This window comes from Odontomachus brunneus, unplaced genomic scaffold, assembly GCF_010583005.1.
Source record: "Odontomachus brunneus isolate Ranch 3 - 2012 unplaced genomic scaffold, Obru_v1 Obru_scaffold_017, whole genome shotgun sequence".
Lineage (NCBI taxonomy): Eukaryota > Metazoa > Arthropoda > Insecta > Hymenoptera > Formicidae > Odontomachus > Odontomachus brunneus.
This window is the reverse complement of record NW_022639467.1, coordinates 1,479,357-1,493,176: the sequence shown is the minus strand read 5'-3', so window position 1 is coordinate 1,493,176 and position 13,820 is coordinate 1,479,357. Positions and strand designations below refer to the sequence as shown.

Below are 13,820 nucleotides of genomic sequence, written 5' to 3'. Positions count from 1 at the left end.
TCGCGCTGCGGTGCGCTTCGGATATGGCTAAATATTTTCACAAATTTATTACTCCGAAACTAAGGCCTATTCTATCAAACGCCAGGACACGTATCTTTTTTTTCATCTCCAGAATAATTAAAAAAATTGGGGTCGAAATCCCAGGGTGAGTCACTTGGTCCTCCCCTTGTGAGCGTTACCTAGAGAGAGGAGAGTGTTGTGAGCGTGGAGCGTCAAGTAGCTCAGTGGTTTAGAGCAGTTGCCCGGCAAGCAAAAGACCTGGTTTCGAGTCCCAGCCTAGCAGGACCGTGCTCTCGATATTTTTCTCTTTCCTGGAACAAAAAGATACGCAGATCTCGAACCTAGTTATTGCCCTCTTCCTTCTATGGTATCTTCTATCGCTATCTGCGTATCTTTTCCAGAAAAAGAAAAATATCCAGAGTGGATCTGCTAGGCCGGGACTTGAACTCGGATCTTTCGCTTGCAGGACAACTGCTCTAAACCACTGAGCTATCTGACGCTCCACGCTCTTGCGACACTCTCCTCTCCCTAGATAACGTTCAGAGATGCCGTACGGAAGCGACATCTCTGGCGCGATCCCGAACGCACGGCGACTACAGAGAGAAACAATGTTACTGTACCATATTGTACGCTGTCAGTCTCTCAAAGTCAAAGGTTGCTATACACTGAAAGAAAAATTATATTAAAATAAACAAATATTTCCTTGATGGGTGATATTGACATATTTACTTAAATCTACATCCTCTTTATTTAAACCAAATATTGCTTATTCAAATCAGGTAAACAATAATTATTTTAATTTAAATAAATAGAATGTAGATTTAAGTAAATATGTTAATGTCATCAACTCATCAATGTCATTAACCCATCAAGGAAATATTTGTTGATTTTAATATAATTTTTCTCTCAGTGTACATATCACAATTCTATATACAAAACTCGTATAATTATCACCTATAAGGTTGCCAATACCATCTTCTTCCCTGAGTGTACATCGTCGTTAAAAAAACCAAAGATGGCACCGCGCGTTTTCCAGATGGAGCAGTTGTACATAGAAGTCCTTTACACGATTGCGAACACGGTGGGCGCCAGCACGGGGCAGTACGCGCACTACAAGGAGGACCTGTATCGGTACGCCCAAGAAGCCTTCGGCGTCCCACAGGATCAGCACCGGCGATATCTCAATATCGTCTCGGAGGAGAAGGTATACTGTCAACTTATTGACTTTGCTCCCAACGGCGGCGTGTCATGTTACGTCCGCAACGGCGCAGGGATCACGAACGTAATTTTAATAATGAGGGATGAGAAACAAACGGCGCGATCTACAGTTGAACGATGATACTTTTTCTAGGTTGTAGGTTGCTCTCAAGAGCTAGACGTTGGATAGACAAACGAGAACTCAAGGCTGAACTCAGGGGGATTACTTATATTTCATCAGTGTGACTAATAACCCTTTTGTGGTTATCGTATCTTAAAAATTCTATGGCGTGTTTTACAATCTGTCTATTTAATGGAAGAAATGATGAGGCAAATAAGAGCCAACGCCGATTATTTAGGCGGAATTAACAATATAATAAATACCAATATGATATACAATTTATTACAAAAATAATTCAAACGTTTCAGTTCTCTTTTGGATTCTCTTCAGTAACAAAAGTAATTAATAACGCATAAGAAATTAATGTCGCCAATATTAAAAATCAGATGAGACTCGCAACAGCAATCATACTGAACCAACATTTGAATTATTTTTAATACAAAATATAATACAATAATAATACAAAATTGTATATCATATTGGTATTTATTATATCGTCAATTCCGCCTAAATAATCGGCGTTTTACTCTTATTTGCCTCATAATTTGTTCCTTTAGATTTTAGAGCTTTTAATTGCATTGATTTATTGTCTATTTAGCGGCTATCTATCTCTATATAGTAGCGCCTATCTATTTCTAATTTTTAAGGTTTAAATGAGAAGCGAGGGATCGAGTAATCGAATAAATAAGATTTTAAAGTTATGGAATTTAAGGATTACATACAAGGAATGTGTCAGCGATATATAATAGCCGCCGCATCACCGGCGAAAAATGTGTCGCCGTTGGGTCTTGGTCGTTATTGGCCGCCGTTGGCCGTCGTTATCAACACTGTAGTGAAAATAAACGGCACGTAACTTATTTGTCATTGTTGCAGCCACCCATCGTTGTACTGAGCGTGGTGGTAATCGAAGCCGATGGGCTCGAGGCGAAGGACGCTAACGGTGAGTGCATTCTGTTCCGTTGCGCTGCCGTGCTTAGCTCTCGCGATTTAAAAACACAAAACTCAAAAAAGAAACGCGCTAAAAAAGTATTTTTAGTATTCATAACTGTAATCACATAACTAAATAATTACTATAAATTGAGGTCAAGAAACTTATACTTTTGCATTAAATTCTATTACAGTGTTAGTGATAACAATTTTACGTGCACTATCATTTTACTATAAGAAAATATGGTTGAAGCTAAAAGTATTTACAATTGTGGTTAGATCGAACATGAGGCGAGCGTGGTATAGTAAACAGCACGTTGGTCTATTATAGAGCTCAGCAAACGATGCAGTTTCTGGCCGATGTTCAAAAGGTTCCGCCTCGCGTTTCTCTTGCGTTGTGTTCCCCGAACGATGCTCAAACAACTCGTGGGCTGCATCGCGGGACAACAACAAGGCGAGAGGAACAATGCGAGGCGGAGCCGTCCGAAAATCGGCCGGAAAGTGCGTTCGCCGAGCTCCGATCTATTGTATCGAGGGGTACCAAGTTCGATTCCTGACAGAATTGGAAACTTTCATACGATCGTCTCCTCTTGGTAAACAACGTCAAAACCACCGAGAGTACCTCTGCCAAGAATATCTTTCTATAACGGTCGTTTGGAACAGGCGTTGAACTGTAGGTCCCGTGTATATCTGTGTGTGGAGAGATCCTATACAGGAGTAAAATGATGAATACCGGTATTATGGTACAATGGATACAAGAGTGACACAATGGACTTAGGTCCTTTTGGCTGCTTCTGGGAGCCCTCCCTCTCCTTGCCCATAATAATAATAGTTCAACCAATTTTTTTCACTCAATGCAAGAAGAATACGAAAAAAATAATGGTCGTATCAACCAGAAAATAGTAAAATATTGAATAGGTAGATCAACGCAATCAAGAATTAATTCTTGAAATCAGAAAAAAGGAGTTATACCATATTTTACTTTTCTGGTTGACCATTCTTTTTTTGTCGTGAAGTTCTTTCGCAATAAGTTCGTCCGAACTGCAAACGAATATACGACGGAAACCCGTTTTCTTTGGTTAATTTAACGAGCCGTCTTATACCCTCGCGTGCTGAACTTTAACTTCTCGAATTAACTCGGCCACACGAGAATGTTTAATCTTGAAAATTTGAAAGCACCTCGCGGTGAACTCGCGTCGGCTTCCCGCGATATTCCGCAAAAGGATTTCGACGCTGGCGAAGCAATCAGCCGAAAACACTCACGATCGATTGATTGATTTCGATTAGATGCTCCAATTATCCGATGCGTTCTCTCCGTACGTTATACACGGAAAATCCGCAAATTGCGAGAGCGAGAGAGGGAGGGAGGGTGAGTGGAGCAAGCGATCCGTCTTGGCAATTCCGCCAGGCCGCTTTCACTGAAAGAGCGCTTTTCTCAGGATTCAGTGATCCTTACTGCATGCTGGGAATACAGCCCGGCAACGCAGGTGCGCCACTGAGCCCACAAACGAACTTGACAGCTCACTCGCCGCACACACCCCCGGCATCCCCGCGCCAAACGACCCGCGCCTTGTCCGACGGCGGCGAGAACGAGAACTCGCATCACGAGAAGCTCCGCAAGCATCACAGGTAAGTCGGCAGGTGATGCAGGTCGATCGAATGAACATGCAGGAAAAGAGAGAAAAAAAAGAAAGAGAAAAAGAACGGACGCTCCACGAGATCATCGTTGTAACCTTCGCGCTTCCGCTGTACTTCTGCCGATCGACCACCAACAGCGACGCGAACTGACGAGCCGCGAGATTAACCTTTTCGCTACCACTTTGCGTCGCTGTAGCGCTGTTCCGCTAAACGACTTTTTAGGATGCAACGCCACCAGAGTGGCTAACCCCCTAAGCGATCGTTTAGGATGAAACGCCATTACAGTGGCTCACTTCTATTACTCGCAACGGAATATTCAGTGGATAGTTTGTTGTTGGGCAGCAGTTTGCTCAATTCAGTTTCGATGTACTACTAAATGCAACTTTCATTCACTGTGGCCGCTTCAGCAAAGGAAGCTGCAACTGTTGTAAAATTCGATGAATCTGATTGGTACTCCGAGACTCTCGGCCAAGATTAAGAGCATTCACCGATTAGTTCCACGAATCTTACAATGAGTTGCGTGGCAGCTTTCTCTGCTGAACGCAATTTATTAGCTAATAGCTTACCTTATACTAACGTAGTAAGTACAACCAGTGGCAGAAAAGCTGTAACAATTCTATCTCAGTGAATTTTGCAACGCATTTAAAAGGAGATCTTGTTTCTCTCTCTGCTAATCCTCAGAAGCAAAAAATTCTCAGAAAATAAATTTCCTTATTATGCGTTCTGAAGTTTGTCGAGGCTAAAGTGTCACAACTTTTCTCCCACTAATTATATTATGAATTACGTAGCAAAACTCTGCGTCCGCAGCTAAATGGCGACCGTAGCGAAAGGGTTGAACCCTGTTGCGCTTGCGTGGGTATGTGTGCGTATATGTGTGTGTGTGTGTGTGTATGATGATTGTTAGATTAAAGTGTCCGACAGAATTTTCGATTTAGCGTGACGACAGATGTTGTGTCAAGCATTCGTCAATAAAGCTGTTTCTGCTCACGGCATACAAGAGGCTCCATTCTTTATTTCTCGCCGTAGGAGGCCGTAGACGTAGACGTGAACTTTCTCTCCCCCCTTCGATTTATTTTCCGCCCCTCGGAGAAGCGGGAATAATCCGTTATCGACTATCGATATTACAACGGCGCGATTGATGCGAAGACAACGCAATCGCGATCGCGTTGGCCGGCACTTTCGAAAACGTCGCTCATTGTGAAATATTGCGGCACGTCTACCGCTATCGGCGGCTGAGATGAGACAATGGCAGCGCGCTACTTAAGATAAGTGCACACCTGAGCGTGGCAGTTAATATCGCGAGAAGTAATGCATAACTGAGGCACGCTTACATCGAAGAGATTAAAAAGTATCGACTTGCGATTCCTTCGGCCAAAGAGAAATCCAAGCGCGATTCACGGCCAAATCGTGAAATATTACGCGTCCATGACTCTAAAGTCCTTATTAATAGTCACTAGAGTGAGATGCTCGAATTTAAGTTTTCGGCTTGACAGGTTTCAGATGACAATCATTAATGCAGGCTTTAGAGTTAGACGTAGGTTTCTCAGTTGAATCGCGATTATAACGAATATAATGTCACGTACCGCTTGATTGATGCTCGAACATTTACTAGAAGTAGTGGATATTTCGGACCAGATGCGTCGCTTTCTGCATATGCATATGCATTTATCACGTCTGTCGAGGAATTGGGAACGATGTTCGGGAAACCAACTGTCACAGCTCTTTTGGAACATCGTTCCCGATTTCTCGGGAACCAGTCATGATAAATAATTATGTAGAAAGAGACACGGTTAGTCCAAAATATTCAATAATCCTGGATGTATTAGGTGAGCAAAAAAGTTCTGAGCTTTAGATTTCATGCAACCGAAACAACAATTTAAATTGTATTTATCTCCCCGCCGTTTTGTGGTTTTAAAGCGTTGACATTTCGCCTTCTAAAAGGCTATGCGGTTTGACGTTTGATGCACATAACCTCAAAAATCAGTAGTGTTCACGATGGCAATAATAAAAAAGCATATTCGATTTTCCATTCACTTCGCGTTTTATTTAAAGAAAAATGCTGCTGAAGCCACTGAAGTGATTTGTGCTGAACAACAATTGACCGATTTAAGCAATGCATTAGAAGAAAAGAGGCCATTTATTGGCCAACGAAGTCGTAAAGTGATCCTGGTTCATGACAATGTCCGACCACATATTGCGAAAGCGACTCAGGACCATATTTTTGCATCAGGCTGGGAACTTCTCCCGCACGCGGCGTTTAAGCCCAGACATGGCGCCTTCCGATTACTACCTATTCCGGTCGCTGCAGCATCACTTGGCTGATACATATTTCAGTGAGATTTGAAGAGATACGAAAATGCATTAATGACTTTATCGCTTCGAAGCCGATGAGCTTCTATCGTCAAGGAATTCGCAAGCTGCCCGAAAGATGGCAAAAGGTCGTTGATGCAAACGGGGAATATTTCGCTGATTAATATTTTTTGCTTTTGAATAAAGATTGAATTTTGCAAAAAAAAAGCTCAGAACTCTTTTTTGCTCACCTAATAGTAAGTGTTTGAGCGATTAATGAAGCCGCATGCGCAAGTATGATCAAGGAACAAAGAATCGAAGCAATCGGGTAGAGCAGCGAATCTCGGGTAGCGCGCTACGAATCCACATATCGGCCAATGATAGCTGCATTTACCGTGTGCTAACTCCGACGACACTTGCGACAATGCGACGAGACGCACAATGCACGCGCCGGATGCGGCAAGTTCTGTCGGCGAGCGTCGTTCCCCGTTCGGATAGAGAACGAGGGGGAAGGACGCACATTGAGAGCAAAGCCTATTTTGCTGTGTATCTTCCCCGCATTGTTTCGCTCGCCACCTGGCGGTATAAGCAAAGTGATTAATGCGACGGCAACGAGAGCGGAACAGTACACCACGAGCTGTGCTGCGACGAGACGCGCGACGTGGCCGCGCGCCAATATACTCGAATCGCCGCCGCGCTTCTTCGTCATCCGCGCGAAATCTCACCTGGATACCGGCGACAACCGACGGTGTCATGCCGCATCTCGGCATAGAGGAGCTGGAAGCCTTGTGAGGAAAACTTGAGATCCCTATACGCTGCCGATGACGACGATAACGACGACGACGACGATAACGAGAACGAAGACAAGGACGACACAGTTTGCTAATTAGCATCAAAATTCCAATTTCGGAAATTAGCGTCGCGACCGTGTCGCACTCGTGCACTCTCGAATACTTAATTAAAGGGAGAACAGTCGCAATGGCATATAATTGCGGAGTTGAAAACTCGTTACGCAGAGAAGGAGCGTTGCGCGAGGAGTGCGATGTCGCTCGCGAAGAAAGATTCAACGATCGTAAATTAGGATACGCGCTTCAATGTTGAATGTTATGAGCATCGTTTATGAGCATTAGTTACATCTGTATTGTTTCCCCCGCCGCGAGTCGATCACATGAGACATTTCCGTCCACGACGAAGGGGTAGGTGAGTCGTCGAGTCGCCTCGACGACGGCCGAGCGGGAGGTTGAAACGATCGGGGACGAATCGCGATGAGAGGAGAACGTTTGGTGATTAGGACGAGCCGTTAGCGGAGCGACGAATGTTGGCAGTTAGTAAACTGTTCTATTCGAAATCAGTTTCAGGCTCTCGTTTAAGCGCAAGGAGCACAGCAGCAGGCGGGAACACCGCGAATCCTTGAGCAGTGCTTTACCCGCGAAGTTTATACGAGCCACCACGGTGAAGCCGCATACACTGAGCCCGCGATGGAACGAGAAGTTCCGTTTGTAAGCGAAAACTTTGGGGTCTGATCCCCTCGTAAATTGGCGACTCTTTATTAATCTAAGTAGCGCTAAATTCGTGTGCACGCATAACCGTCCGTTCCGATTCTCCTTTCAGCGACATCGACGACGTCAGCACGGATATTCTCCATTTGGACATATGGTGAGTTCACGATATGTACGCATCCTTTCTCAAAAGTCGGTAAACGTCGGAAGCACTCTTTTAAAATGAATCAGTAAAAGTGTTCCTGATTGAATCAGTAAGAGGGAGATTTCAGTGAACTTCAGCGAATGTCTGTGAATGTTTTCTGATTTTTAGTGAGAGAGCGCCCCTTTTTTATTGCTCCGTCTTATATCTCATTGATTTTCACCAATGAAAGTAAAATTCCAGGTAGCATGCATTGTTTAGGAACGTTTCCGAAACGTTTTACAAACAATTACAAAACGTTACATACGTGTAGGAAATCTATGTGAAACCGATATATGCTACTAGAGATTTCACTGCAAAATCTGTGGCACACGAATTCGTTATATGCTGAGCCAAATTCCATTTTCTGCACCTGTGACAATGGAATTAATGGCTTCCGTGCGATTTGCATGCAACGGCACTTGTCTGTGCCCGCAAAGTGCATCAATATAATGGAAATATTCGCCACTATTAACTAATTCAACAAGATTTTATTGATTGTACTTTAGAGAGCATGTTCCTAACATATATCACGGAAGTAGCAAAATAAATTGTTCAGAATTTGTTCATCCGAGTTTAATGGACTGATTGGTCCAGAAGATGACTGAGAGATCGTGACTATTGATCTATTATTAATAGTGATACGATTACGATACGAGATTACGATATATGAAACACAATCTGGATACGAGTGCCTCTTGCGATTTACACTGAAAGTTCTCGAGACCTTAGATTCGCGATATTGATTTCAGGGACCACGACGACGAATCCTCGGTGTTCGACGCGGTGATTAAACTCAATGAAGTGCGGGGTGTGAAAGGGCTCGGACGATTCTTTAAGCAGATCGCGCAGAGCGCTAGATCCGGAAGTCAGGACGACTTCTTGGGTTGCGTGAACATTCCCTTACAAGTGATTATCTGATTAATATTCGCTCCTTCTTATTTAATACCATAAATTGCACCGTTAAATCATTTTCACACGTTTTAATAGGAGAAACATGATAAAATGATTGGAAATATTTTTTAATTAAACAACATATATATAACACAAAATCGATTGAAAATAACTGTTAAATTTGCAAAGTCGATTATCTCGAAATAAACTAGCGGAGTGCCACCAACGTCACCATTTTTGGGAACTTCCGTTTGCATTCACGCACTTCAAATTATATTCTAATGGCCTGTGTCGAAAATAAAGTATTGAAAATGAAGCATACCATACGAATACGCGCGGTCTTTGTGCAGGAAATCCCGAGCACCGGACTCGACCAATGGTACAAACTTGAGGCGCGAACACAAAGGAGTAATATCCAAGGCAGAATCAGACTGAAATTATGGCTGTCGACGCGAGAGGACCGGGGAACGTCCGAGGAGGATAATTGGGGCGAGCTGAGGCAACAGGAAAGGCTGTATACGGTTTTCCTTAATCACGAGATGAACAAACAAGGGGTACGTATAACCGTATAACACGGACACACCCGCGCGTATTCGCCGCGCGGAAAATGTTGCTTATATCACATATTCCGCATAACAACGTCGTATATTTTCCTCCGGTGTGTGCCACGGTAATATCGTGCACCTACGTTGTTAGACGTGCAATATGGAATCAACGCGTTATAAGTCGCACCACGTGTGCATATCGTCATAATATTTCAGCGCGTTATTCGAAATAAACGAGGGAATACGAATGGGATAAACAAATGCGAGAACATACATTTCCGCGCGAAAAATCATTTTCTTATTGCGTAATTCTTTTTTCGTCACGCTTCTTCTTTATTTATTAGTCGGGAGATAATCCAGATAGAGACAAGTGTACGTACATATGACGACAACTTTACGTCACGCGACGTATCTCCTAAGTGCTTCACATGACTTTCATATGAAGTGACGTATTAGAAATATATTAGAGAAATAATTAGAACTTTCTCAAAACAATATATCGTGTAAAATGTAACGTGAGAATCTGAGTGTATTTTCTAATAAATTTGTTGCTGCGTCAATAAAATACGAAAATATATTACATTTGCATAAATACAATTTACAAAACTGTAGAGTTGATATTGTCGATTGTCTCACACGTCATGGCGATCATAAAGATGGTTCCCAGATTATCTGGGAAGATAAGAAGTAATCGAATTAAACGAAATAAGTCGCAGGGACGTTTTCTTCATCTCTCTCCATAATCCACGGATCGTTGGTGGGACGCGTGTTTTATACGCGATTGATTGATACGTGTTCTCCAGGTAGACTTCACTGGGGAACTGCCGCAAACCGCGCTGACAATCCTGCATCAGCACGCGGTGCAAGGTGATGTAACCGAGTTGCAGCAAGCTTTAATAAGGTGGGTGGCGAGTTCTCGACAGCCCGCCGTGGACCCGCGAACGCTTTATCGGCTACTCCAGGTAACAAACGTTGCGAACACACGGAAACACACTATCGAAACTAAAGCCCAATGCCCACGGGACGTGATTTAAAGTTGTTTTTTTTTTGCGAGGAGCCATGCATGCCGCTTCTGCAGCAAGTTTCTGCAGCGAGAAATTTAACTTTCGGCATGCTTTGCTCGGCGTGGGTATTGGACTTAACTTGCTTAGCTAATCCAATTGGTGAGTAACGATTGCGAACTCTAATTTTCTCGCGAACTCAGGAGCTTAACAGCCGATGGCACACGGAGACCCTGTCGCGCGACGCGGAACAGTGCCTGGCGGATTCCTTCAACGATTTCTTAGATATGTCCCTGAAGAAGGTCAGGCAGCACCGAGTGCTGTATCCACCCCAGCATGAACCGACGTTAGTGAAGTTGGAGTACTTACTCAGGTAAGTTTTTACGATACACGTAACGCTAAAGTACGGACGAAGAATTCAATCTCCAACTTTCATTGATCCCGATGGAAGCTGAATGTGCAAAAAAATGTCGAAAAGTTCGAATGGTGTAATTGATATGTAAAGTAATATGAAAAATTGCGCGTGTCTGTTTTCCAGATGTCTGGGACTTCTCTCGAATATGAAGGCTTTCCGCACTTGCTGTCCCTTCAACAAGGAAATTCGGGGAGAAATTATTACCGCCCTCAGGAAGGGAACTCTCGAATGGTAAATTACTTCTTGCACAATAAAGTCCAATTAATCTCATACGTAAAATTGATCTCACACGTGCGTGTGTGAAATGTTGTCGCTGAAACTCTATGTGGAGGATCGAGCACAGCCATGATATGAGGGATAAGGACAGAAAGAGTAACGCGAGACACGACGCAAATACCGAAACTTTTTATCGAGGTCGATTCTAATTTCACAGGTACGAGGATACCAGGCAACAGACGATGTGCCACGATCAGGAACCCGATCAGGACGCCGACCGGGTCCTGCAAGACTTTACGAACTTAGTAACCACATTATTGGTCGATCTCGAGCAGGGACTTGAATGTTATAATAGTCTCTTTGAAAGGTAAGTTTCTTACGCGAATTCACTCTAAAAGGCATAAAAATTTGAATTGAAACGATTGTATTTAGGAAATAAGATCCTTTAAGAATATATTCTATCAAAAGAGGCGAAAGATGTTAGCAGTACTTTACTCGGTCTTTTATCACTCCCGTCTTTTTTTGTCCTATCTCATTTTTAAAATTTTTTTCATATTTCCAATATACGCTTTCCAAGCGTAAAAGTACTACTTCGCGAATTTACAATGCCTTAATTCTTGATATATCATCAAGATCCATTTTTACATATTCTTTCTGAAAAATATAAAAATCCTCACGAAGAGAATTTTTGTGAGGATTTATATTATACGATTTTTATATTTTATAGAAGTGAAAATTCACTTGTTTTTTGATAGAATCAAATATGTATTATTATCCTATTCTATTTTGCAATTATCATGTAATGCATTGCACGGTGTAACGGAGATTAATATGAATAATTGATGAGCTTGTAGCTCGCGGATTAATTTAGATTAACTTAAGCAGTAGACGCGCCATTATTCAGGTGTTAAACAATTTGTACAATCACGCGACGTTTAATCTGTGTGTTTCAGCACGAACGGTGTGCCATATTTCTCGGCAGTATACAAGCAACTGGAGAAGCTGGTAAGGATGCAAGTGAAAGGAACGTTCCTCGTGAACGGATAAATGAGTGATATTTACATATATATATACATATAAATAGGTATTTTCACTTATGATATCTGGCAACGAGATGTCGCGTCAAAGACACACTGTTACATAACACGTCATTATTTTTTATTCACTGTGTCGTCGAGCTGGATGTGCTATGTTTGGCTTAAACGCTTTATTCGAAACGTCGATCGTGTCTGCGAGGGCAGAGAGATCCGAGATCAAAAGTCATTCCGATTATTTCCGCCGAGGCCGCCCGAATCGAAGCGCGGAAACATTAACTGAGATGCGTCTCAAAGAGATTCAAATTCGACCAAATTACAAAGTCCGATCCTGTCGTTTGATTCGAGAAAATATCTGAACCACTGACTTGAACTAGTCCGATCGACGTCCTTGCATCGAATTAACAATACATATTACAGTTTATATATAAGGTGTCCCACATTGATCGCTTTCCGGAAAGACGAACGGCGACTAAAGATCGACCGTAAGTATTGTCGTAGAAAATAAAAGGAGAAAAGAGAAAGGAAAAATGGAAAAGAGAAACGGAAGCAGGTTGTCGTGCAGATAGCTGCAAAATTGTATTAACGATGCGCCGCGGACACCCTGTAAATAAACGAGTCGCAGTGACCTGAAGGCCAGGTTAAGGAAAGACGTGACGAGAAGAATTACGAATGTCCATCAGGTCAGCGCGATTTTACTGTACACGAGATGTTTGTCCATAGCTGGCGGAACACGTGGCGAAACACATGGAGAACACTTCCGAGGTACTTTTTCAAACGCCACCACAAGATATTAAACTCTATCTCTCTCTCTCTCTTTCTTTCACTCTGTTCTTGCCTCTCTATTATTGATCCTTTTCTCTATCACTCACTCTCTCTTTGTTTCTTACTTTTCTTTTCCTGTATAATGTAAAATTGTCGAAATTGTCGTATACGTCACAGTTTTATCTGCATACTTAACGAACCACAAGTCAAGCTGCTGATTAAACTCAGATTGATACAATGACGATAGAGTATGCGCGATATAAACGTCGCGAAAACGCGCAGAAAGCTACGCGAGTATGCAGTTAAACAGACGTCGTCGACCTAGTAATTGCTGAGTACATTTGATCGTATATACACTGTGGGAGAAAAAGTATCTGAAAAATAAACACTATTTATTCGGTGGGTATTGAAATGACATATTTACTAAATCTAAATTCTTTCGTTTAAATAAAATAAACCATTACTTTTACGAAAAGCTTGTACGGTTTAGGGAAATACACACACTTTCTCACTTAAAACAAATTTTTTCTCAAAAATATGCATATTGGTTCAACTATGCTATTAATACCTGTTGAATAAACATTGTTTATTTTGTTAAATATTCCTTCTCTCAGTATGTACCGTTAATACATACCCACCCACACATATACACATACACGTTAGTTTCGAGTCGAGCAGTCGGTCGTTTTGATCGATGACGCACGCTCGCGCGATACTTTATAGCGAGAGCCGGGACTACCATGTGTATATGGATATAATTTCTCAGCGCAGAGAGGAGAGCATATTCTCAACATACATATCAACAGAAAGAAAGTATACTCGCAAGCTGCACCAACAGCGAGCAGTAGTGTGCGGAGCGAAGAGCGAGCAGTCCGGTTTTGACACGTGTACATCGTGTACGCCGCACACGCACGTGTGCGAATATTACAAATGCATACTTCGTGACGTTTTGGTCGCTCAGATATTTGTTGCGCACGATTCCGTCTCAATGTTAGCGACCACGAGAAATACGTATATTCTAGAGCGTCGTGCCATCCGATAATTGCGTTACTGTCTTTCTCTCTCTCTCTCTCTCTCTCTCTCTCTCTCTCTCTCTCT

The 13,820-nt window shown here is 42.5% G+C and overlaps 1 protein-coding gene across 4 annotated transcripts in view; it reads left to right on the top strand.

The window, feature by feature from the left end:
• LOC116841695 (BAI1-associated protein 3) overlaps positions 1 to 13,820 on the top strand; it is a 124,636-nt gene that overhangs the window by 94,553 nt on the left and 16,263 nt on the right. For 3 of the 4 annotated variants that reach the window (XM_032809960.1, XM_032809961.1, XM_032809962.1), the window contains 13 exons: positions 1,037 to 1,204; positions 2,192 to 2,258; positions 3,685 to 3,874; positions 7,525 to 7,671; positions 7,784 to 7,828; positions 8,605 to 8,761; positions 9,097 to 9,300; positions 10,095 to 10,253; positions 10,496 to 10,665; positions 10,831 to 10,938; positions 11,141 to 11,290; positions 11,877 to 11,928; positions 12,681 to 12,722. In XM_032809960.1, coding sequence (XP_032665851.1) covers positions 1,037 to 1,204; positions 2,192 to 2,258; positions 3,685 to 3,874; positions 7,525 to 7,671; positions 7,784 to 7,828; positions 8,605 to 8,761; positions 9,097 to 9,300; positions 10,095 to 10,253; positions 10,496 to 10,665; positions 10,831 to 10,938; positions 11,141 to 11,290; positions 11,877 to 11,928; positions 12,681 to 12,722 — 1,659 coding nt within the window. The remainder of the gene's footprint in view (positions 1 to 1,036; positions 1,205 to 2,191; positions 2,259 to 3,684; positions 3,875 to 7,524; positions 7,672 to 7,783; positions 7,829 to 8,604; positions 8,762 to 9,096; positions 9,301 to 10,094; positions 10,254 to 10,495; positions 10,666 to 10,830; positions 10,939 to 11,140; positions 11,291 to 11,876; positions 11,929 to 12,680; positions 12,723 to 13,820) is intronic. The other variant, XM_032809963.1, reaches the window with a different exon arrangement.